Below are 23,264 nucleotides of genomic sequence, written 5' to 3' on the forward strand. Positions count from 1 at the left end.
CCCTTGGAGCCATCTCACAGGCTTCCTTTTGTTCTAAATAACTTTGTTGAGCAAGAAGAATGTAAAAGCACTGTAGTTTTTAAAGTTTATAGTTACTTATTGTCTCTACACTTTGTGCATAAGCAGGCAAATACTTGTGTTTTTAGTCTTACAAACTAAGAGAGCCTTCTGGGCATGCTTTTTTTTTTTTGGGAGGTGGTCCCTTATCTAAGACAAAAGCCTGGAAGCAGCCCATGTGCCTTATCATGGGGGTTTGTTTTATATTTATATTGTTTGTTTTGTTTTGTTTTTGATTTTTGAGACAGGGTTTCTCTGTGTAGCCTTGGCTGTCCTGGACTCGCTCTGTAGACCAGGCTGGCATTGAACTCACAGTGATTCACCTGCCTCTGCCTCCTGAGTGCTGGGATTAAAGGCACGTGCCACCACGCCCAGCTTTTTGAATATATTTTTGGTACAACCTTATAATAAAATATTATATGGTGATTAAATGTGGTGGTAGAACACCGTAGTTATTGATATATGTTCAGTGAGAAAGGGAGATAATAAAACTGTAAGAATGGTTACATTTTTAACTCCAAGCCCACACCCTTGCTTTACTTCCTGTATCTGGGTCTGCAGATCATACAGAGTGCGATCCTTTGTCACTGACGTTTTGCATTTAAACATAATGTTTTTAAGGCGTATCTATACCATAGCATATGTACAGGACTTCATTGACTTTTTTATGTCTACATAGTATTCCATTTTACTTAGTCATTCTTTACTGGAGGACATTTGACCTGTTTGTACTTGCCAGCTGCTATGGCTAAGTTGGTTTTTTGTTTTGTTTTGTTTTGTTTTTCTTTCTTTAAACAGGGTTTCTCTGTGTTAGCCTTGGCTGTCCTGGACTCTCTTTGGTTGGTCTCAAACTCACAGTGATCCACCTGCCTCTGCCTCCTGAGTGGCAGGATGAAAGGAATGCCCCACCATGCCCGCCAATGGCTAAGTCTTTTTGTGTCAACAGATATTTTTATTTTTATTAAGTACATAGTCAAGAGTAGATATAGCTGGATTATATAATGATTCCATGTTTAACTATTTGAAGACTGTCTAGACTGTTTTCCAAAATGGGGGCAGTGCCAACTCTACATTCATACACTGTATGGTGCCATCACTAATGTTTGTTATTCATCTTATCCTCATAGTGGAAGCCATCTTACACATATCATACATACACACATCAATAAACATTTGTTGCCTGTATAATTAAAAAAAGTATTTCAAACATGGGAGTGGGAATATGCTCACAGAGTAAGGCTGACCGAAAGAGCAGGCAGCAGAGCCGGTCCTCCCAGGTGCCCCCAATACTGTGAAAATAATTATTTTAAAATAATGCCTTCAAATGGATGACTACCTCCCCTCCGCCAGGTTCTGTGCAGCAATCTAGACTCTGTTCTCTCAGTTAGCCCTTATGAAGGTTCTTTAGTTTTGAAAAAGGACATTCTAAGCCTGGCATGGTGGCACATGCCTTTAATCCCAGCACTCGGGAGGCAGAGGCAGGCGGATCTCTGTGCGTTCGAGGCCAGCCTGGTCTACAAAGCGAGTCCAGGACAGCCAAGGCTACACAGAGAAACCCTGTCTTGAAAAACCAAAAGAAGAGGAAGAAAAAGGACATTCTAGGGGCTCAGGGGACCACAGCTACACTGGCATGTAATCGTTCTGGCCTGCACAGTGAGTACTGGGGCTGTAGAAGGAATCCGTTATGTTTTGAAACATTTCCCCTTCCTCTTTCTCAACGAGCACACGTTAACCTCTGTAAGTCAGACACTAGACCCTTAAGTAAGCTCCTATAATATAACCCTAAGGTCGTCTTTGATTTAGTAATTATGGCTAGTGTAAATACACTTATCAGTCTTTTTGTTTTTATCCATGAAGGGCTTGTAACTCAGTATTCACTGCATTAGAGAAAAGCCAAGAAGCAATTGAAATTACAAGTGAAGACCACATTATACAGGTTTGTTATTTTGGAAATTTATGCTTATGGATTTATTTTGTTTATTATCATTTTTAGCATTGTAGCCCTACAATTTGATTTTTTTTCTTTTGAAGTCCCAAGGGCCTTTTAATTTTATCTTGAGATGGTTGTAAGAGAAAAATCAGTAAAAACGTGTAATACAAAATAAACTCTGTAGATAAGAAAATGATTGCTTATGGCACCAAAAATGTCGAAATGCTAGATCTTTTCTCATTATTTCTCCTGGGGTGGCCAGGTGACTTTTCCCTCAGGCTGGCCACAGCACAAGCTGTCTTCCCTGCGCTTACATCTTTCCTCACTGTTTTTGGAGGCACTTTACACTTGTAGGAATTTACTAAAAACAGTTAAAAATTCAGAAAATAACAGGCTAAACTACTATTATCAGCAAGGCTGGTTTCTATAAGAGATAGATAGTTATCGATAAAGATAATATGGCCTTTACTAAAAGACAGCAGTTCCAGGGAAGCATTCCTTTAATCTGGGAATGAGCTCCGTTTGATTTTAGTGTACTGAATCTCAGCCTGTGGCTCCTTTTGTTACTGGTGCTGGTATTTGGGAGTTGATGCTAACTCAGACCAGGGGTTGAGGGTGCAGGCTTCTGGGTGCCTCCTTCAGGCATGCATCTTTGGGAAGTTGCCACCTACCTTTCCTAAGGGTGTGAGGGTCACCCGAGGTCATGCGTGTGAAGTGCGTGCTCCAGTGTCCAGTAAGGAGACCAGAGCTGGACAGCGACCACAAGGCTCTGTTTTATCATTTCTATTTCTGGTCTTAAACTTCCAATGAAACTTACCATCAAATGTCTCATTAATAAGCAATTTCTAGTTTGTTTTCCACACGAATGGTACCAAAGAGGCTTCTTTTTATTTTCCCCATCCAGGTGAGCACAGGTGGGTGGAATGCCTTGCAGAGGGGCAGAGGGGCAGAGGGCAGAGGGCAGAGGGCAGAGCCTGGCTGCTTACAGCCCAGCCTGGCACTTTGCTTTACTTTAGCACCATCTGGGCAGCTCTGTGTAACAGCCTGGGTTGTCCTGGAAACATGCCTTCCTTGGTCTTCATTGATGGTGGAGTGAAAGACACAGCAGAAAGTCCAGACATGTGTCATCTAAGCAGAAGCTTCCCAGGATGCAGAGTTCTCCTAGCTTTAGAACATCCATGATGAACCCCAAGCTGCTGAGTTTTGGGGGTGGGGAGTCGGGGGGGGGGAGGGAGCGGTACCTACATAGAAGACCTTTTCTTTTTTCCACAACATCATTAAATTTACTTAATTTTTTCTTTTGTCTCTTTCCAGTATGCAAACCCTGCATTTGAAACAACAATGGGTTATCAGTCAGGCGAATTAATAGGGAAGGAGTTAGCACAAGTGCCCATAAATGAAAAGAAAGGTGACTTACTCGATGCCATAAACTCGTGTATCACGATAGGTAAGGTAAGTAGGATGTTAGCACCTTTGTCACTTCCAGGTAAGGAAGGAAGGCTTTTTTTTTTTTTTTTTTTTTCACTTTTCCTTTTGTTTTTCTTTTTTTTTTTTTTTATTTATACTTTTTTTTAATTAATTTATTCTTGTTACATCTCAATGTTTATCCCATCCCTTGTATCCTCCCATTCCTCCCCCCTCCCATTTTCCCATTATTCCCCTCCCCTATGACTGTTCCTGGGGGGGGGGATTACCTCCCCCTGTATAGTCTCATAGGGTATCAAGTCTCTTCTTGGCTACCTGCTGTCAAGGAAGGAAGACTTAATGTTCCCTGGGCACACTGTGTAGCAGGTGGTCTCAGCCTTACTACCCTTCCCAGAAGCCCCTGTTACTCCCACTTTACAAATGCATAAACGGAAGCCAAGGATGTGGGTATGATTAGCCAATAAGCATAGTCACCGGGATTCACCTTAAAATTAGTTTCTTTTTTGAGTGGTGGGTGAATAATTTGGCTCCCCGCCCCCCCCCCCCCGCCCCGTCTCTGTTTTATACATGGTTTCTATGTGTAGCCCTAGAAAGCTGATATTCCTGATAACCGATCTTTTAAGGTAGCATATTATGGTATATTAAGTGCCAACCAAGGTGGCACATGGTTCTGGGTAAGGGTTGCCAGTGAGGCAGCACACCTCAGAGTGTGTCTGTGCCTGAGCAGCTTTCAAAGGCCAGCTGTGTGCTAAGCACTTTGCTAAATTCCGCCATAGAAGGGTGATCAAAACAAGAACGCTTGCCTCAGAGAGCTCGTCTTCCAGGGTTGGAAACAGACGGGATCACTGTTGGCAGTGTGAGGAGCTTGTGCGATCATGGTGCTAGAGGAGCAGGCAGGTACACTCAGCCAGGCCTCCTCCTGTGCTCTGTCAGCGCCTCCTTGGTGCCCGGCTTGTGGCTATGATGAGAGGAAAGAGTCTGAGGAGTTATTTTTCATCCTTTTAGTGAGCTTTTCCTTGTTTTTCAAAATTGAGAAGAACCTGTTACTATGAGTGGTTGGGACATTTTTTTAAAATTAGTAAATTGTTGTGCTGCCAGGTGCAGAGGCTACGGTAGTGAATTTTTCCCCAGTGCCAGTAGGCAGGGGCTATGTACAGGTTAAACCTCACTTGGCTTGGGCCCCTTGAAGACATAGTAAATGGCTCTGTTTCTCTTTGCTTTCCCTGTGGCTGCAAGAACAAGGTATTACCTTGAATTAAGAACACAGAAGAAGGCCGGGTGGTTGTGGGCCAGCCTGGTCTACAAAAGCAGTCCAGGATAGTCAAGGCTACACAGAGAAACCCTGTCTTGAAAAAAAAAAAACAAAACACAGAAGAGCTGGGCGGTGGTGGCACATGCCTTTAATCCCAACACTCAGGAGTTAGAAGCAGGTGGATTGCTGTGAGTTCGAGGCCAGCCTAGTCTACAAAGTGAGTCCTGGACAGCCAAGGCTACACAGAAACCTTATCTCAAAACTCACCCCCCCCCAAAAAAAAAAAGAAAAAAAGAAAAACTGATTCTCAGCTGGTGGTAGCCCATGCCTTTAATCCCAACACTCAGAAGGCAGAGGCAGGTGAATTGCTGTCCTGGTCTACAAAGCGAGTCCAGGACAGCCAAGGCAGAGAAATTCTGTCTAGAAAACAAACAAACAAAACACAAAACAAAAGAACACAGAAAAAGGGCACACACCTTTAATGCCAGCACTTGGGAGGCAGAGGCAGGTAGATCTCTGTGAATATGAGGCCAGCCTGCTCTACAGAGTGAATTCCAGGCCACTGAGACCCTGCCTCAAAACAAACACAAAACAAAAGACCACTGAAAGAGCAGGTTGAATGCAAGGGCCCAGCTGTACACTGTCAAGGTTAGCTAAGCACTGCTTGAATCCTACTTGTTGGCTTTGTTTTGTTTTGTTTTGAGACAAGTTCTTTCTATGTAGACCAGGCTGTCCTCCAACTCACAGAGATTTACCAGCTTTTGCTTCCCCAGCACTGAGATTAAAGGTGTTTACCGGCATGCCAGGTTTTTTGTTTTAAGCTAGTGGTTTTATAATTGGGCATCAAACAGTCTGGACCCCTTGCCAGGCATGCTGGATCCCTCTTACTGAGGAGAGCAAATGGTGACAGCACATGTGGTCAGTGTGTCAGGTTTGTGTGTACAGTATCTTGCTTCTGCTGGACACTGTTGGGGACCAGGGACCAAAACCTCAAGTCTAGGAGCAGAAACTCCTCTCCATAAACTTGAAATGATTATGAGCAAAATCCAGAAAGACTTCCATGTTATCGGCCTGTTTGCTACTCTGTTTCTGAAAGGAGTCTGGCCGATTGTTCAATGTATTTCAGAGGGTTTTGTTTGTTTGTTTGGTTGGTTGGTTTTTTTGAGACAGGATTTCTCTGTGTAGCCCTGGCTGTCCTGGAACTCGGTAGCACCTCCCGGGTGCTGGTTAAAGGTGTGTGACACCACGCCCGGCTTTTAGTTTTGCTTGTTTGTTTGTTTGTTTTGGCTTTTGTTGTTGTTATATTTTCAAGAGTTTAGAGAGTGTGAAAAAGTGATTCTACCCATTGTGTAACCTACTGGTGGTACACTGAGGTGAGAAAGCAGACATTTGTCCAGTTCATTGTCTGCAGGAGAAAGGCTGGTGGAGGAGCCAGGGCCCTGTGGAGCCTCCATGTTGTGGTCAGCAAGGAGACAAGCATGGCAGAAGAGACGAAATGGTCAGATGAGCTAGGCATCAGAATGCCCTGGGCCGGAGGAGACATTCCCTCCTTGAAGCTGAGTATTCCAGACACTCATCACCCCACAAACCTTCCTGCCTGTTGCTCCCTTTGGGGTAGTAGAGACGCTAACTTGATTCTTTAGGTCTTGATTGTGCTTCCCTGTATGCTTTTTCTTCTTCCCCATAACTCTCCAGTCAGGGGACTTAAAACCTCCTATCTTCCAAGTAACTAAGCTTTATTTGGCCTTATCCCTATCTATACATCTTGACTTTTTCCCTTTTGTTGCTCTACCCCTGACAGACACACACACGCACTCACGCATGCATGCACACATGCTCAGTGAAGGATACATGCCGGCTGTTCATTTGCCTGTCAGTGCTGATGTGTGGCCTCAGGACCCTTTGACCTGCTTTATTTCCTGTGATCCTTCTTCCTTCCTCACTGACAAGGTCTGTGTCCCTCCTCCACTTTCTTCTCTTTCCTCCACAAATTATCTAGACTCTGACATTTGCCCCCTTGCCCCGTCCCTCAATATCCTGTCACTTGAAATTAAATTGTCAGAGAATGATTTTCTTCTCACTCTCCATGAGTAAAAAATTCCCAATATCTCTTCCAGTCACTCTCTGTTCTTAGGCCATCCTCACAAGTTACCTTGCCCTAGATCCCAGGAATAAGCTGATCCCTGCTGCCTTTTGCCTCCAAGTACATTACCAATCCTACTGGCTGCTGACTTCCTTGTGTGTGTACACTGTGTGCCCCTGACCTCTCCAGGACCTCTTCACACCCCGCAGTTGTGGCGGGCAAGTCCCATTAGCTCTCCTCACCCCAAGACTATCCCGTTGTATAGTGTTCAGATTGCTTAGCCTGGTGACCAGGATTCCATAGTTGACCTCAGTCACTCTGTAAACAAAAGCCTTGTGTGTTCCTTGATTGTTTATCATGGGTAAGCGCTGTGCCAGCCTTGGGGACAGGGCAACTGGATGACAATGACTTAATTTTGTGACAGTGATTGCCAAAGGGGGCTCATAGCAGCCCAGCCCGGCATGCAGCTTGTGCCAGAAAGCAGAGAAGCACTAGTCTCACTGTGTGCAGTGGGGAGCTCATGTGGGGACAGGACCTTGCAAAAGCACCTGTACCCCAAACAGGCTGGCTCCTGAACTCGCCAGGTGGCTGACTTAGCAGCTGTAAATCTCTATGACCACAGTCCAAGGAAGTACTCCTACTCTCTGAATTTTTAGCACACAGTGATACATAACTAGATGTTTTGTAGAGTTATGATTAGTAAATATGTTTCATGCTAATACCTTATATTTGTTTCTGGGAACCTTAGATTTAACATAGTTCCCCCAGCCAGGTCACTAACTTGATCATTGCTCCTTTGGGGGAACTGTGGTGCTGGCGTGGCCCGTTAGACTTTGGCTTGGTCTGTCAATTGTCTGTTTTATTCAGAAAGAGCTGGAGAAGGAAATTGTGAATACGTTTTTCAACATGCTGGTGGCTTGAGCCTATTGGCCTGCTGTTAATTTCTCTTTCCTTCCTCTACTATTTTCTTTTTCATATAATATAATGGTTCTATTGAGATGTAATTCCCACAGCATACAATCCACCCATTTAAAATGTACATGTCATAGCACTTAGGAGGCTGAGGCAAGAGGGTCACTACAAGTTTGTAGTCTGTATGGGACTTCCAAGCCAGCCTGCTACAGTAGTGGCCACACACTGTGCTTCTGTGCCCTAGTCCTGAGGTTTCTCCTGCACCAAGTCCCAAGGCAAAGTGCTAATTCCCTCCACCACACAGGGAGGTGTGGGAGCTGAGAGAAGCGGCCTCGGTGCCTTGAAGTGAGGGGCCTCTCTCCTGCCAGCAGATGACCGCTTACACCGAGGCAGCTTGACTCTTGTTGAGTGGACTTGAGGGCTGAGGAAGAGTATCAGGTTACTGGAATCACATTTGAGATCATTTTTTATCCTGAGTTCTTTCATGGTGATTAGTGAATCAGAACCAAAGTGGAAAATGTTCCTGCGTTGATGCTTTAAAGCCACAGTGTAATGATGGGACATTCTCTTTGTAGGAGTGGCAAGGAGTTTACCATACCCAGACGAAGAATGGGGACAATATACAACAAAATGTGAAGATCGTGCCTGTCGTTGGGCAGGGAGGGTAAGTGTGGCCGTGTGTTTCAGTCAGCAGTCCAGGTTTTGCATGTACTTTGAATACTTGAACTGCAAACTGCTCACAGATGTGGAAAAGGCTCAGAGCAAGGCCAGGGGTCTCACAGGGATACCCTTGCAGGGTGGGGTTCCTCAAGGATATTCCACTTGCAGTCCAGAGCCACTAGACTTGGGATAGACTTCTTCATGCACTGTAGATTTGCAAGAGACTTCAGTGTTTATATTCAAATCATGTGTGCCTCAGTGTTTGTAAGCTAACATGTGTTAGGCCTGGCGAGCTGGGTCACTGAGAAATGTGCTTGCTGTGCAAGCCTGAGAATCTAGGTTCAGATCTCCAGCCCCCGCCCCCCATAAAAGCCAGTGTGGCGCCATGCCTACAACTCCATCATTGCAGGGTTAGAGGTCCTGGCATCTCACTGACAGCCAGTCCAGCAGTGAAATGGTGAGACCAGGTTCAGTGAGACCCTGTCTTGATGACAATGGTGACGATGGTGATGTAGTTGAGAAGTAATTGAGGAAGACATCCTAATGTCACCCTCTGCCTTTACACGTGGCCACATGGGCAAGCATGTATGTGCTCATATTGTAAATACAAATATTGTACATCGTAAGTATATATTAAGAGCCTAAATTTATTTAGATGCCTTGTCTCAGACCTATTCAAAATAATAGGGAAAGTTTCCAGAAAATCCTAAGTATGGATTATAGAACACCCAACAGTATAATATATTTTAATAAGTGATGATCGTAGAAAATTAAGTTGTAAGGAAAGACCTAACTCTACTTTAAGTGCAAAATATAAAGTCAGACCTAGTGTATGATACTTTCACCAAAAGGAAGAAGGCAAGAGGAGGAAGTGTGGCACATGGTGTCAGAGCTGCCTCTCTTCTCTAAGTATTTCCCTCTCTAGCCAGGTTCTTGGCTGGTGGGAGATGCCATTTCATTTCCACCTCATTCTAAATGCAGCTCTGTTTTGTTATCACAGTGATGCCTCTACACATGAGGAAACTGAGTCGTAGAGAGGTCTGGTTTCCAGCCCCAGCCCTGGCTGCCATGTATGATGGTGCCTGGTGCAGCCCTCAGTGCCAACTGCACAGCTCGCGTGCTTTGTCAGAAGACATTGCTGCCAGTTGGCGATCGCCTCAGGGAGGCAGATCTGTGTGGGCTCTCTGTTCTTAGCCTTTGCTCTTTTATGCCCATTCCATTTTTTTTTTTTTTTTTTTTTTATGAGTATATAGGGATTTCATTATGGGGGCAAGGTGAAAGAAACTGAAGGAACAATAAATAAATGGGACAGGCCAGCAGCTTCTGTGCTCAGCCCTCATCACTGGGTCTTAGATGCTGGCTAGCCAAGGCTGGAAGAAACCTCGGCCTGTATGGCCTCTGTGGGCAGTGTGCTCTGGGTGCTGTGTGGCCTCTGTGGGCAGTGTGCTCTGGGTGCTGTGTGGCCTCTGTGGGCAGTGTGCTCTGGGTGCTATGTGGCCGCTATGTGGCTTCTGTGGGCTGTGTGGGTCTCTGGGCTGTCTTGGAGAGTGACTGTAAGCAGACTGCTGGAATTGAGAGAGCATCAGTATCAGCGCTGGTCAAAACAACACACAGGAAGTAAGGCTAACATGTGACACACTGTTAAAAGCACATGTGTCTTTGTATTGTCTGTTGTCATAGCTAGGGAAGTCACTGATGAAGGCAGCTCCTTTTTCCAAAGATATAAGAGGGTTAGAAGATTTTGTTTGCTTATGGGTGGCCTTGGCCACCAATATATTCTTCAATATATATTCTTCTAAGGTGTATATTAGAAGGCGAATACTCTCAAAACATTTCATGTGTTACTAAAGGATAGTATTTTCATAATGAATAAGGCTAATTAAAGTCAGGGGGAAAATAATACTGTTTTCTACTTGCAGAAAAATCAGACACTATGTGTCCATTATCAGAGTGTGCAATGGCAACAGTAAGGTAGGTGAAGAGAGCCCCAGAGTCTGTGCACTCCAAGGGACAATTTTAGGTGATCGAAACTAATGGCTTGTAAATTTTATTTTTAGGTTGAGAGCATAACTGAGTGTGTTCAGACTGACAGTCAAACAGGTATGAGGCTCTACATTTATGCTCAAGGTTGAGTGTTTGGGGGGAAACTCACAGACCCTTTCTTTGGTTGGCCTGCTTTGTTCAGTGGTGGGGCTCGTTCTCCTAGCACCAGCACTCCCCCAGCACGGTTTGGGTTGAAGGACATGAGTGCCTGGGACGGGTGCTGGCCTGTGGGGAGAGAACTGGTAGGTTCAACATAGGACTTCTATGCAGACATGTTGAATGAAGTATGATTTTAGAGCCTGGACTGAGCTTTAGGAGGCAGACAAGGTTGAGTGGAGTACTGAAGTACATTAGCAGGGATATCTTCAGCTGTCCTAACAGTTGTCACCGCCATCCTATAGGTATTTGGGCCCATCAGACTTGCTTCATCTCATGTCTCTACTCCTGCCTCAAAGACCATTCTTTCTACTGCAAAGGCTTTTCTCTGGCTCGGAGCGCTTGTTTCCTTCAAACATAAGTCATGGCTTTGGCATGCTCCCTCCTGTTTTGTCCTCACAGATAAAGGATGGACTGTGAGGGCTCTCCGTCGGGTGCTGTGGAAGAGGGAGTGTGCGCAGTGGTCCTCCAGAACGAGGAATAGTAAGTGTAGATGGGCTCAAAGTCAGGGCAAGGAGTTTGAATTTATCATGGCCCTGACAGGCCAGTAGGAAATCAGCCTTTCTATTCATGGCAGTGGGAGGCTCCGAGGGTGTCAGAGCAGGGGGTGGTATGGAGATACTTGAGCTCTAAGAAGCTGTAATGTGTCGACAACTGTTCACATGGAAGGATGTGTGGCTCACATGGTGACTGAGAGGAGAGGAGACATTGACCAGGAAAATGAGATGAGCATAAGAAAGGGAAAAAGCCAGGCATGGGGCGCACACCTTTAATCCCAGCACTTGGGAGGCAGAGGCAGGCAGATTGCTGTGAGTTTGAGGCCAGCCTGGTTTAGAAAGTGAGTTCAGAACAGCCAAAACTACAGAGAGAAACCCTGTCTCAAAAGAGGGGAGGGGCCAGAGAGATGGCTCAGAGGTTAAGAGCACTGACTGCTCTTCCAGGGTCCTAAATTCATTTCCTAGCACCCATATAGTGGCTCACAACCACCTATAGTGAGATCTGGTGCCTTCTTCTGGCATGCAGGCAAAACCCTGTATACTTAATAAATAAATAAATCTTTAAAAAGAAAAAAGGTAGGGGGGAGGGGACAAATGTGAGGATATAGGACTAGAAGAATGAAGAGAAAGCAGTCAAAAAGATCCTATCTGGCCGGGCGTGGTGGCACACACCTTTAATCCCAGCACTCGGGAGGCAGAGGAAGGCAGATCAATATGAGTTTGAGGCCAACCTGGTCTACAGGCAAGTCCCGGACAGCCAGGGCTACAAGAGAAACCCTGTCTCTGGGGGTGGGGCTGGGTGGGAGATCCTATCTGAGCCTGGATATTAAAGTGTGGCCATAGGACTGGGGAAGATAAGTACGGGCCACTTTACATGTGTTGTCCTGTTTATTAATAGCATATATTGAATATCTGCTCTTCAAAGAGGTAAGGACTAGAGATGCTGATGTTTCTGACCAGAGAGGCATCAGCAAGTGGTGAAGCTGTGGGGCTGAGATGGAGCCCAGGGTGTAAATGGAAGTAGGACCAGCAAGGTTACTATGGAGGAGAATGACACTGAGAGTGAGAGGCAAATTCCTGTGAGCACCTGACAAAGGAAGGGGAACTCAAAAGGAGGACAAGAGAGTGTGACTACAGCAGCTGAGGGCATGGAAAGCACTGAGTGTCAGGGCTGGGTGGCACAGAGGGTGCAGGCATGGATCGCCTGCAGTACAGAGGCTGGCCTCCATAGTGCTCAGGCTCAGAGAAGAGTGGGGCAGAAGCTAAGCCATGGGCACTGTGGAGTCAGAATAGAAGTGGCAGACAGGGCTGCCATGGCAGGACTTCTGTGCTGTGATCTCACAGAACACACTGGGTTTGTTGTTAGTGGTATTTTGTTGGGTTTAGTTCTTCAGAATAGCAGGTGGACATGAAGTTATCAACACTTCTTTACTACAGATGAAAAAAGCAAAGTTAAATGGAGAGGTGGCTCAGAGGTGAAGAGCACTGGTTGCTCTTCTAAAGGTCCTGAGTTCAGTCCCCAGCAACCACATGGTGGCTCACAACCATCTATAATGAGATCTACTGTGCAGGCATACATGCAGGCAGGGCACTGTGTATATAGTAAATAAATCTTTTTTGTTGTTTTGGTTTGGTGTTTTGTTTTTGTTTTTTGTTTGCTGAGACAGGGTTTCTCTTGAAGCCCTGGCTGTCCTGGACTTGCTTTGTAGACTGGGCTGTCCTTGAGCTCAGAGAGATCTGCCTGCCTCTGCTGGGATTAAAGGCGTGTGCCACCACGCCCAGCAAATAAACAAATCTTTAAAAGAAAGAAAGAAAAAGTAAGTTAAGTGACAGCTTAGAGCTAGGTGGCTAGGAAATGACAGAGCTGGATTTGGGAGGCATCAGTGATGGTCAGGGCTGCACAGGCAAGGTGGGAATCTGCTTGCCTCCCAGTGCTACATCATTTGTACTCGTACCTGATGAGTGTTCCCTTAGGGGTGCCGCCCCCACAACGAGCACGCCCTGACCTGTCTTCATTCCTGGGTAGCAGAATAGCTCTATACCCAAAGGTCTCAGGCTGTCCTGCCTCAATGGGGCAGGTAGGGCCATCAGGCCATGGACAATAGAAGTCAGTCCTCAAGTAGTAGTGGCCATTAGAAGGAAGTAGAGCATAATACCAGTTGGGTAAGAGAGTTCAGGAACCAGTTTGGGAAGGACACTGGACAGCTGTCTTCCTCTGAGCTTGCCATGCCACAGGAACAGCATAGTTAGGCACCACTGGTTCTGGAGAGTTCCAGGCTCAGGACCTTCCTCCTGTGCAGACTCTGGATAGGTGATCATTTGACTAGGCCTAGGTCACCTGCTACTCATGTGTGGTGCAAGGCAGTCTCTTCTGTAAAGGGAGGTCCTGGCATTCCCCAGTTAAGAGAAAGGACACTAAGAATCTAGGTGTCTAGAAAAAATAAGTCCCCGCACATGTCATATTTTTCTTAGCCTATGTGTAATTTTCAGACAGTGCTATAGCTCACTAAAGACACAGAGTGGCTGTAATCATGGAGTATAACCTTTGCTCTGGCTTGCTGTCACATGACAAGCTATGCTTCAGGTAGAAGGGGTAGGCCTCAGATACTTCACAGGTCATATGCACTGCCAGGGCTGGGATCACTGCTTAGGGATGTCACATCACAGTTCTCTGAGGTTCTTGTATATCTGCAAGCAGAGCCTCTCAGGAAGGTGGCAGGTACTATTCTCTAAGGTTGGAAGTGGCCGGGGAGCATGGGGCTGACAGGTTGGCACTTCTCATTATTCTGCTGAGTCTGAGCGTACACACTGGCAGTCTGCCAGGGTCACAGCACAGTAACCTTTGGGTATGTTGGGTAAGATCCCTGGACTCAGCTTTCTCGTATCCATACTGGAATTCCTGCTTCCAGGCCAAAGGGTTCATGCAATCAGGGTGCTGACTGGAGCCGCTGTCTTTCATTGCCCAACACTGCTGCTCCAGAATTCCTTGTGTTGTCCTTCAGGCCACAAAAATGCTAATGTCCCTGAATGGATGAGCAGAGGTTAAAGAGTGTGTGTTCTAGAACAGAAAACCAAGAGCAGAGCTACAGATGGTGCTAAGCCACAGATGGTGCTAAGCCCAAGCCCTGGTCATGGAGAGGCCTATTTGGAGTTTGTTTCCATGTACAGGCATGGTACCATATCAGAGTGGTGTTATGTGTTGAACACCACACTATTGAGCAGGACCCTGGGTGTGGAACTTCTTCATGGCCTTTAGGAATGACCCTCATGTGTCCTCATTGCTCTCCTGGGTGTGCCCTAAGGGCTCAAGGGTGTGGCCTGCTTCTACCTGCAGGGTGCACATTGTCCCAGAGCCTCAGATAAAGAGCTACAGGGACACAGTAGGAACAGCAATCCTGGCTGGGGTGTTGGGAGCAGAGGTTCTAGGATTTACATAGAGATAAAGTACCTTGAAGTGTTTCAGTGGAAACTCAGTCTCCTTGCTCTCTCTTTCCTCTTTGGCACAGCCCCATCCTGATATCATGGTGCTTTCTGCTGCATTCTGCTCCAGCTTTCCCTCCACTTCAGAATTACTACTATAGTTCTGTTCACCTGCCTTGCTTTCCACTGGACCACCACCTACTGAGGACATAACTGTATCATATCCATTTTCACATCCCTAATACTGCAAGGGAATATTTGGAAAAACACCCATTTTGGAAGTTTTGGCCCATATCTTTTATCCTTGTTGGCTTTGGGCTTATGATGAGGCAATACCTTGTGAGCTCGTGTTGTAAAGTGAGACCATTGCTTTGTGGACTGAGGGGCAAAATAAAGGAAGAAGAAGGGGCCAGAGAACGTACCCCAGATGACCTAAAGACCTAGTACTCAGCCCCATCTTCTTCTACCTGCAGGGTGAACATTGTCCCAGGGCTGCAGATAAAGAGCTACAGGGACACAGTAGGAGTAGGTGGGCTGACAAGCTAAAGACCAGGCTATTTCTGGCAGACTGCACCTGCCTGGGAAGGCCTGGGAGTTACTACCGGGATTTTGAATAGGGCACTAGGGTCAGAGTGATTCTGCTCAGCAGTCCTTCCATTTGTGCAGAGGATAATGCAGGTGTCAAGAGAAGCAGGCAAGTATTTACTGAGCAGCTGCTGTGTGGTAGGTATGTTCCTAGCCACCCAGGAAAAACAGTTCTGCCCCCAGATTGTTCACAGTTGGCAAAACAGACAGTAAAGCCAGCTGTGACCCTACACTGATGGGATGGGGTGAGGAGACACAGGAAGGGAAAGATGGCAACATGAGAAGTGCATATTCTAAGTGATTTATACCAAGGTGTGGATGTTTGGGGGATGGACAGACACAACATAAAAACTTCCTTAAAGCGTCTAGAGAGTCGGGACTGGCTCTGTGGGTTCTGTGTGCCACTCTGAGGAGTTGGAAGCTGATCCTGAGTTTGGTTAGGAAAGATCTGATGGCATGGTTTAGTTCTGTTGGCTGCCAATAGAGAATTGGTCAAGTGGGTAGATCCCGCCTAGTGCGTGGGGATAAAGAGCAGAGTTAGAAAAGGATAAGCTCATCTGGGATAATGAGTTACCTTGCAGAAACTGAAGAATGTCCATATGCAGATGGCCACTGGCCCACCAAGGTGTAAGTCTGAGACTTGGGAGAGAATGGGGTAAAGTGCTGTTGGAAGCAGCCAGAGGTTTTTGTTGTTAGTTTTTTGGCTTTTTGTTTTTTGTTTTTAATGTGAAGGAGGGTGTGTTTGCTTAAAGGAGAAAGGAATGCAGCCAGAACTTTTGGAACTTAGCTTTTGGAAATACCATAGGGGGCCAAGGAAGAGGAAGGCATGAAAGACTGAAGGAAGGAAAGGTAAGGTGTGTGAGGAGAGAGAGGAGTAAGGAAGGAGAGAAGTAGCCGGAAAGAGGCTTGCTGTGTCTAGTAAGACATTAGCAACAAAGAGGCCAGCAGCAGCCTTTGCAAGTCTGCACACATGCACATAGAGAAGAGGCTCCGGCCTATGTTGGGTCAGGAAGCTAAGAGCAGAGCTGCAAATACGACTCAGTGGTAGCATGCTCACCTAGAACACTCAAGGCTGTGAGTTCCATTCCTAGCACCACAAAACCTTCTCTGTGGTATGGAAGAACACATGGGGCCTGCGCTGCGATCATGCCTTGGACAGAGGAAAAAGAATCCGGTAAAGGTACCAAGCTAGGCAGAGAGCTCCGTCACTCCTTGGGAGGAGTGGACTCTGTCTACCCTGCCACTCCCTGCACTCAACCGCTGTTTGCTCTGTCTCCGTTTGTGAGATGGGGTGTAAGTTGTTGTCCACTGAGCTCTCAGCACCACATGAGGCATCCACAGAAGGCAGGCAGGAAGTGACCATATGCAGTAAGGGCTAGAGAGGACTCATAGAACTCCTATTTGGAGCTGAGAATAGCAGTGGCATTTTTACTGAAAAGGGGAGTCAGAGTGAAAGGCAAATTATCCTCATACTGTACCCCAAACTATGTTCCATATATGACCCAAGGAAAGAGAAGAACATTCTCCCAGGGTATTGCTGAGAAAAGAAAGTTGTTTCTTCTTCTTCTTCTTCTTCTTCTTCTTCTTCTTCTTCTTCTTCTTCTTCTTCTTCTTCTTCTTCTTCTTCTCTTCTTCTTCTTCTTCTTCGGGACAAAGGTAAATGAGGATAAAAATCCCTCTGTTTTATTTAACTACACTAGGAGAGCCTCTCCTGAGGTCATTTCTTTTGGTTGTTTCTTCATGTCTTTGGACTCTGTAAAGCTTTGAGAAAATCAATCTTTTCAAAACCCAGGTATGTATGTGGTCTGTTCCTGTGCACAGTGCTGGTTTCTGTGGTGTCTGAAGTGGGTTCCAGTTCTTACACCTGTGAGCTTTATCATTGAGCTTGATGTCTTTTACATCTCTGTAAAGATGTAGTTTAATTATTTCCACAGATAATCAGGCAGGCAAGCATAAAGACAGGAGGAAAAATTCGATGGACCCCAAAGCAGTTTCCTCTAGAAGTGAAGGTGAGTGGCAGCCTGATTGTGCAGACCCTGAGCCCAGGACCCCCAAACCTTCAGCTTTGCCTCCTGGTCTGATTAGCCTTGGCTTTCTTTGGGCCTCAGTTTCCATGAGGGCAAATTGAGGCTGAAGCACCTTGTTGTCAGACAGTCTCTAATCCTTCCCGGCCTTTGTAATCCTAGAGTGGGTGTTCACGACACGGCACTCTAGGAACATTCTTTTCCTGCCTGCACATTGTCCAGGCTTCCCTAGTCTCAGAGGAGCCTTGCCTGGACATGATCAACAAAAACTTGCCTGTAGTCTTGCTGCCTGATTAGCCTAGATTAAGCCACCGGAGGAGAGCACTAGAGAGAACCCTGGAAATGTAAAGGAGAAATGATTTGATTTCCATTAGTGCTAAGGCTGAATCCATCACTCCTGCCTTATACTGGAACAGAGGGTACATGGAATGTCCTCCAGACCGTCTTTCCCCTGGAGAGCAGCGAGAGGCCTAACTAGGCCCCGACTGCTGCAGACACAAAAGGGCTTGTTTGGCTTTGACTTGCTAAAATGTTCCCTCTGTTTTCTCTCTGGCCTGTGACATCACAGGTTCAGTCCATGGGGGTCATATGTGAATCCTAGCACCTAGAAGTGAAGGAAGCAGTGTTGTTTTAAATGAAAATCCCAATCGCTATATTTTACCAATAAAGACTCAGAAGCCAGATGCTGGGGTGAAAACCTGATACCTCAGAGAGGCAGAGAAAGCACCCCAGCTGACCTACGTACTCAATTCTTTCATGTCAGGATGGAAAAGGCCTAAAAGGCTCATTAGCTCAGCTGACAGCCCAGGAGGAAAAGACCAAAAGCAAAACAAACAAATAAACAACGCCCAAGGCCATACACTTGCTAGCTCAAGGCTCAAAAAGCCAAAGGCCAAGGTGCTAAAGAGCTAAAGCTCCTTCTACTTCTACAAGATGCCTTAAATACACTTCAACTCAAAGACCCCCCCCCCCGCCCCATTCTCTAATCGCAGTCAGCTGGTTTCTTATTTTTCTTTTCTTTCCAAGGCAGGGTTTCTCTATTTAGCCTTGGGGGTCCTTGAATCACTCTGTAGACCACGATGGCCTCTAATTCAGAGATCCGCCTGCCTCTGCCTCCAGAGCGCTGGATTAAAGGAGTGCACCATCACTGTCCCTGCCATCAGCTGGTTTCTTGCTCCAGCTCTTGATCTAAGGTTAACTTTATTAAATCCCGTGTACAGAAAGCTCTTGGCAAGTGGTGGCGCATGCCTTTAATCCCAGCACTCAGGAGGTAGAGGCAGGTGGCTCTTTGTGAGTTCGAGGCCAGCCTGGTCTACAAAGTGAATCCAAGGCAGCCAAGGCTACACAGAGAAACCCTGTCTCAAAAAGTCAAAACCAAACCAAAACAAAAAAGCTCTTGGATTAAAGGTGTGTGTTAGAACTCACCCATATCAAATAAGAGACAGGTTTTTACAGTTCATAATCTCAAGGGTCACAGCGGGATAAAATATTCTGCAAACCACAGAGCCCAGGTTTGCCATGTGCGGACAGGAGGGGAAGCTCAGCCAGTGTGCAGTCACTCCTCTACATTCTGAGTGCAGCTGCACACATGGACGGCTGTGAAGGGAGGACATAAAGCCCTCAGTGTCTAGACTTACGCACGCCTTGATTTCTCACCCCTTCTCCACAGTTTCCAATCAGAGAAGACATTCCTCTTTGGCCCGGATACATTCTATGATGATTGAGGCACCCATCACTAAGGTTGGTCTTCACTGAGTATGCAAGCCCCTGGTACCCCAGTGAATTGCTTCTCTGACAAAAAACAGGGACCTGAAAACAATAAGAGTGCTATTTCAGTTGTATAATATTGTCTCCTCTGAATAAAGGATAGGTGACAGAGACACTGTAAGACTATTAACATAATGGCAAAATTACAAACTGTTACCAGCTTCATTCTTGTATTGTTCTCAAGGTTACAAAACTTAAGTCTTCAATTTCCCTGATGTAGGTAATCAATATTATCAGCGATGCCCAGGAAAACAGTCCCATGCCTGTGACAGAAGCCTTGAATCGTGTGCTGGAGATTCTGAGAACTACTGAGCTATATTCACCACAGTTTAATGCAGAGGATGATCCTCATGCCACCGACCTCGTTGGGGGATTAATGTCTGTAAGTCTGTTTGCCCATGCTACTCCTGTTTGATTTCTCAGGGGTTATATTCAACTATGCTTGGACTAGCAGCCACCTGCTGTTTACCTTCAGGGAACCCGCAGCTTGGACCAGAAGAGAGGACCGATGTGCTAGGCAGTCCATTGATCCAGTTCTCTAGCGTCACTTAGGGTTTTGCAAGTCATTTATTTAAATAAGACATTTTAGTTTTATTAAAGTGTTATTTTTGATGCCTTTAGTCCAAGCCCTTGGGAGGCAGAAGCAGGCGGATCTCTGTGAGTTCAAGGTCAGCCTGGTCTACAGATCGAGTACAGGACAGCCAAGGTTGTTACACAGGGAAACCCTATCTTGAAAAACTTTTTTTTAAAGTGTTATTTTTGTTGTCTGTTTTTGTTTGTTTGTTTGAGACAAGACAAAGTTCCTTGCTGGCCTGAACTTGCTGAGGTAGACTAGACTGGCCTTGAACTCATGGAGATCTGCCTGTCTCTGCCTCCTGAGTGCTGAGATGAAATGTGTACACTACCATATCCGGTTTGTCTTAAATTTAAAAGCTGAGAAAAAAGAGAAACTATCAACTGTTTGATATTAGTGGAAGGGGTGTCACTCGGTGGTAGAGTGCTTGCCTGCCATTTACAAAGTCTTGAGTTCCATTCCCAGCACAAAAAAAGAAAACAACAAAACAAATAAACAGAACACCACACACCTTAACCTGACTGCTACACAACAAACTACAAAATAAGAAAACTGTCTCCTTCCTTATATGTTTAAAAAAGTGCCGAGGTGTGGGCATAGCCTCACCTTCAGAGCTTCCCACCAGCCCTTGGGTCACTTCATAGGGAAGGGGCCCTTGAGGCATGGTACATACAGTCCAGAGGATCGCTCTCGCATGGGAAGACTGGTCAGTCATACCGTTGTTCTACCAGCTGCCTTAGTTAGGAATGAAATTTCCTCTCTCCCAATTTCCACTCTCTGAAGTCACTTGATTTAAAAAAACGAGGTTTGAGCAGTAAGTTCTAGCAGGTAGGGTGATCCTCAGTGGTAATCTCTAACTATGGCCTATACGTCAGGGGTCAGTATGGGGAAGGTGGTGTGGGAGCGTCTGGGTGGGTGAGAGCGAGTGGATGGGACAGATGGTGGAATAGAGGGTGCTGGGTGCTTGGTCTGGTACTCAGGGAACAAGGGAGGAGCCAGCTCAGAAGATGAGAGAGAAGTGTTCCAGAGACAGAGGAGTCAGGGGAGACTGAGGACAGTGGGCGCTTGCCACTAGGCCATTAGTTAGACCTGGAATAAGGTAGGTATGTTGGTCACCTCACTGGTCACCCTGCCTGAGCCTGGGTTCCAGCAGTAGAGCCCAACACCGAGAAGAGACTGAATTTGGGGATTGGTCACAGTGGTCAGCCTGCTGGATGGGGCAGCCTTGTGGTGGGCTTATCCTCTGGGGCTGACCATCTGGGCTATCCAAGGGGGAAAGAAGACCACATGACCATGGTTTTTTGTTGTTTTGTTTTTTTTTTCCCTTCACCAGGATGGCTTACGAAGGTTTTCAGGAAATGAATATGTTCTTACAACAACAAAAAGTAAGTTCTCTGTTTCTACTTCTTAGGTCACCATAACACTGCAGTTGAGGGTAAATGCTGGCGATGACTGGTCTAACCAGTAAGTTCTGGTTATGCCATAAAGCCTCAGGAACAAAACAGCCTTTCTGATACAAATTCTATCGCCTCGCAGACCTTCAGTCATCGTCAAGCAATGTGGCCACCTCCATCTCCCTCCATGATGTCCCACCACGGATCGCCATGGCCATAGAAAATGAAGAACTCTGGGACTTTGACATTTTTGAGCTAGAAGCAGCTACCCATAAGAGGTATATTGAGCTTATTTCCAGGGCCTGGGCAGGGAGCCAGTTGAGCAGCACAGGCGTGTGCAGAGCTGCTCCTTGGGTGGGGACCGAGGCTGAAGGAGCAGTGGGCTTCAAGTTGCCCTGAGTCAGTGGGCCCCAGGCAGAGTTTGCTAGACATCCTCAAATCGCAGGGTTTTTTCTGCAACACAAGTTCCTAATTCCAGTATGTGGCACTGTATGAGCTATCAATGAAGAGTCCCCTGCTGCAAAGCCTAGAGCCAATCTGCTTGGTCACACCTTTGATAAAACTGGTCTGGGTCAGGCCAGGCATGGTGACGCACGCCTTTAATCTCAGCACTCGGGAGGCAGAGGCAGGCGGATCGCTTTGAGTTTGAGGCCAGCCTGGTCTACAAAGTGAGTCCAGGACAGTCAAGGCTATGCAGAGAACCCCCCCCCCCAAAAAAAAAACCCCAAACAAAAAAACTTGTCTAGGTCTTGGCTACCATGTCAGTGGCCCACACTTGCACACTCCACCCTAGTTATGTTCATTGGCCTATGGTTGCAGACTGGGAGTTTGGGTTTTGCTGAGTAAAAGCTGTTAACCACAGTCTTGGCACATAGGACTAGGCATCTGCAGCCACTGCTAGCCAGGAGGGCGGTCGGGTTTTGCAAGAGGTGGCTCTGTTAAGCTGTGGGGTGATTCAGCAGGTCTCATCCTGTTGGGTGTTGGGTGACCTGTCTACACTGAGACTCTACTTCACACAGCCAAGCAGCAGGGAGGCATGGTAAGTGAGCCTCTGAGCACCTGGCTACATAGCTGAACCATCGCTTCTGTGCAGTGTGGAAGGCAGCCCAGGTTGAGTCCTGTAAAGACCTCAGAGATGGCGTCTGTGGGGCTCACTTCTTAACCTTCCAAGCCTACCCAGTAGATCAAAGTGCCTTCTAAGGAGGGCCTTACTTGGTGGCAGCTGGCCACCTGACATGTGCCTGTCTCTGGCTGACAGTCACTTCTGTGGTTATTTCCTCTAGATAGGATGTCAGCAGGAGCATGTGAGAATAGGGTTGCAGGTAGAGCGTGTCCCTGGGAAAAGGATGCTTCTGGAGATTGCACAGATGCAAGCAGAGTGGGAAACTTCACCCCAGCAAAGCAAGGTGCCAAAGAAGGCAGAGACTGTCCTGTGGTTCCTGCCTGTGAACGGCTGTGCAGCCAGGCCGGTTTGCCTTGAATTTGCTGGTTGGGCCTGAATTTCTTCAGAGCTCAGGACCCTGGTTCTTTGCTTTATTTCATATTGTGGATATTTTTCTTTTCAGGCCTTTGATTTATCTGGGTCTCAAAACGTTTGCTCGTTTTGGAATCTGCCAATTCCTGCAGTGCTCTGAGGCAACCCTGAGAGCATGGTTTCAAACCATCGAAGCCAGTTACCGCTCTTCTAACCCCTACCACAACTCCACACACTCCGCAGACGTGCTCCACGCCACTGCCTACTTCCTCTCCAGAGACAAGATGAAGGTGAGCTCGGGTGTGTGCTTGCAGTTGGCAGGGCAGTAGGGGGGTCGGTGCTCCTGCCCTCGCTGCAGGGGAAGGTAGCCACTTAGTAGTCCTCAGGGGTGCAGCTTGGCACACAGAGGAAACCAGTTGCAGATGAATCTACAGCCTCCGCCATTCCGCGAGCCAACCAAGGGGACAGGGCTGTCCCTTTGGAGGAGAGGAAGTTTCCGCCCCTTTCGGATCCTCACCTGGCTGTGAGCCTGAGGTCATTGCTGCCCCACTCCTCTTCCCCTCACTGCCAGGCCATCTGACCTCAGAGCTCCTTCAGTTTCACCTCCTCGAGGTCCCCTCTCGCTCCGCCCCTCTGGTGCAGGATCACAGTGCTGCCATTGTGTTCAGCACATCTGACCATGACTGCCACAGAGATTCAAACTCAAACCCCATGGCCGCCGTGATGAATTCCTCTTTCATCGTTCCCTCCCTGTGCCTCAGACATGCACAGGGTCTGGAGCACTTGCCTGGGACAAGAATGGCTGCAGCCATGAAGGGCCAGGTGCATCCACCCTCACCCCACACAGTCTTATCCACATAAACTTGAGTGTGGAGAAAATGCAGGCTGTACTGCTGCAGGACAGGCCTGAGCAGATGGAATTTCTGCCCCTGCAGAGGATCAGGCCTCTTAGATCTAAGTCTTTAGGTCCTTCCTTCCCTGCTCTCACCAGTTTATTGTTCTTAATGTGGA

The 23,264-nt window shown here is 46.8% G+C and overlaps 1 protein-coding gene across 1 annotated transcript in view; it reads left to right on the forward strand.

Moving 5' to 3' along the window:
- The window catches only part of Pde8a (phosphodiesterase 8A), a 120,982-nt gene that overhangs the window by 85,146 nt on the left and 12,572 nt on the right, over window positions 1-23,264 (forward strand). The window contains exons 7-17 of the mRNA XM_051148819.1: window positions 1,915-1,993; window positions 3,302-3,439; window positions 8,235-8,323; window positions 10,239-10,290; window positions 10,377-10,419; window positions 16,955-17,029; window positions 18,714-18,784; window positions 19,032-19,193; window positions 20,719-20,770; window positions 20,922-21,057; window positions 22,345-22,543. Of these exons, the coding sequence (XP_051004776.1) occupies window positions 1,915-1,993; window positions 3,302-3,439; window positions 8,235-8,323; window positions 10,239-10,290; window positions 10,377-10,419; window positions 16,955-17,029; window positions 18,714-18,784; window positions 19,032-19,193; window positions 20,719-20,770; window positions 20,922-21,057; window positions 22,345-22,543 (1,096 nt within the window). The remainder of the gene's footprint in view (window positions 1-1,914; window positions 1,994-3,301; window positions 3,440-8,234; window positions 8,324-10,238; window positions 10,291-10,376; window positions 10,420-16,954; window positions 17,030-18,713; window positions 18,785-19,031; window positions 19,194-20,718; window positions 20,771-20,921; window positions 21,058-22,344; window positions 22,544-23,264) is intronic.

Source organism: Acomys russatus, chromosome 7, assembly GCF_903995435.1.
Source record: "Acomys russatus chromosome 7, mAcoRus1.1, whole genome shotgun sequence".
Classification (NCBI taxonomy): Eukaryota; Metazoa; Chordata; class Mammalia; order Rodentia; family Muridae; genus Acomys; species Acomys russatus.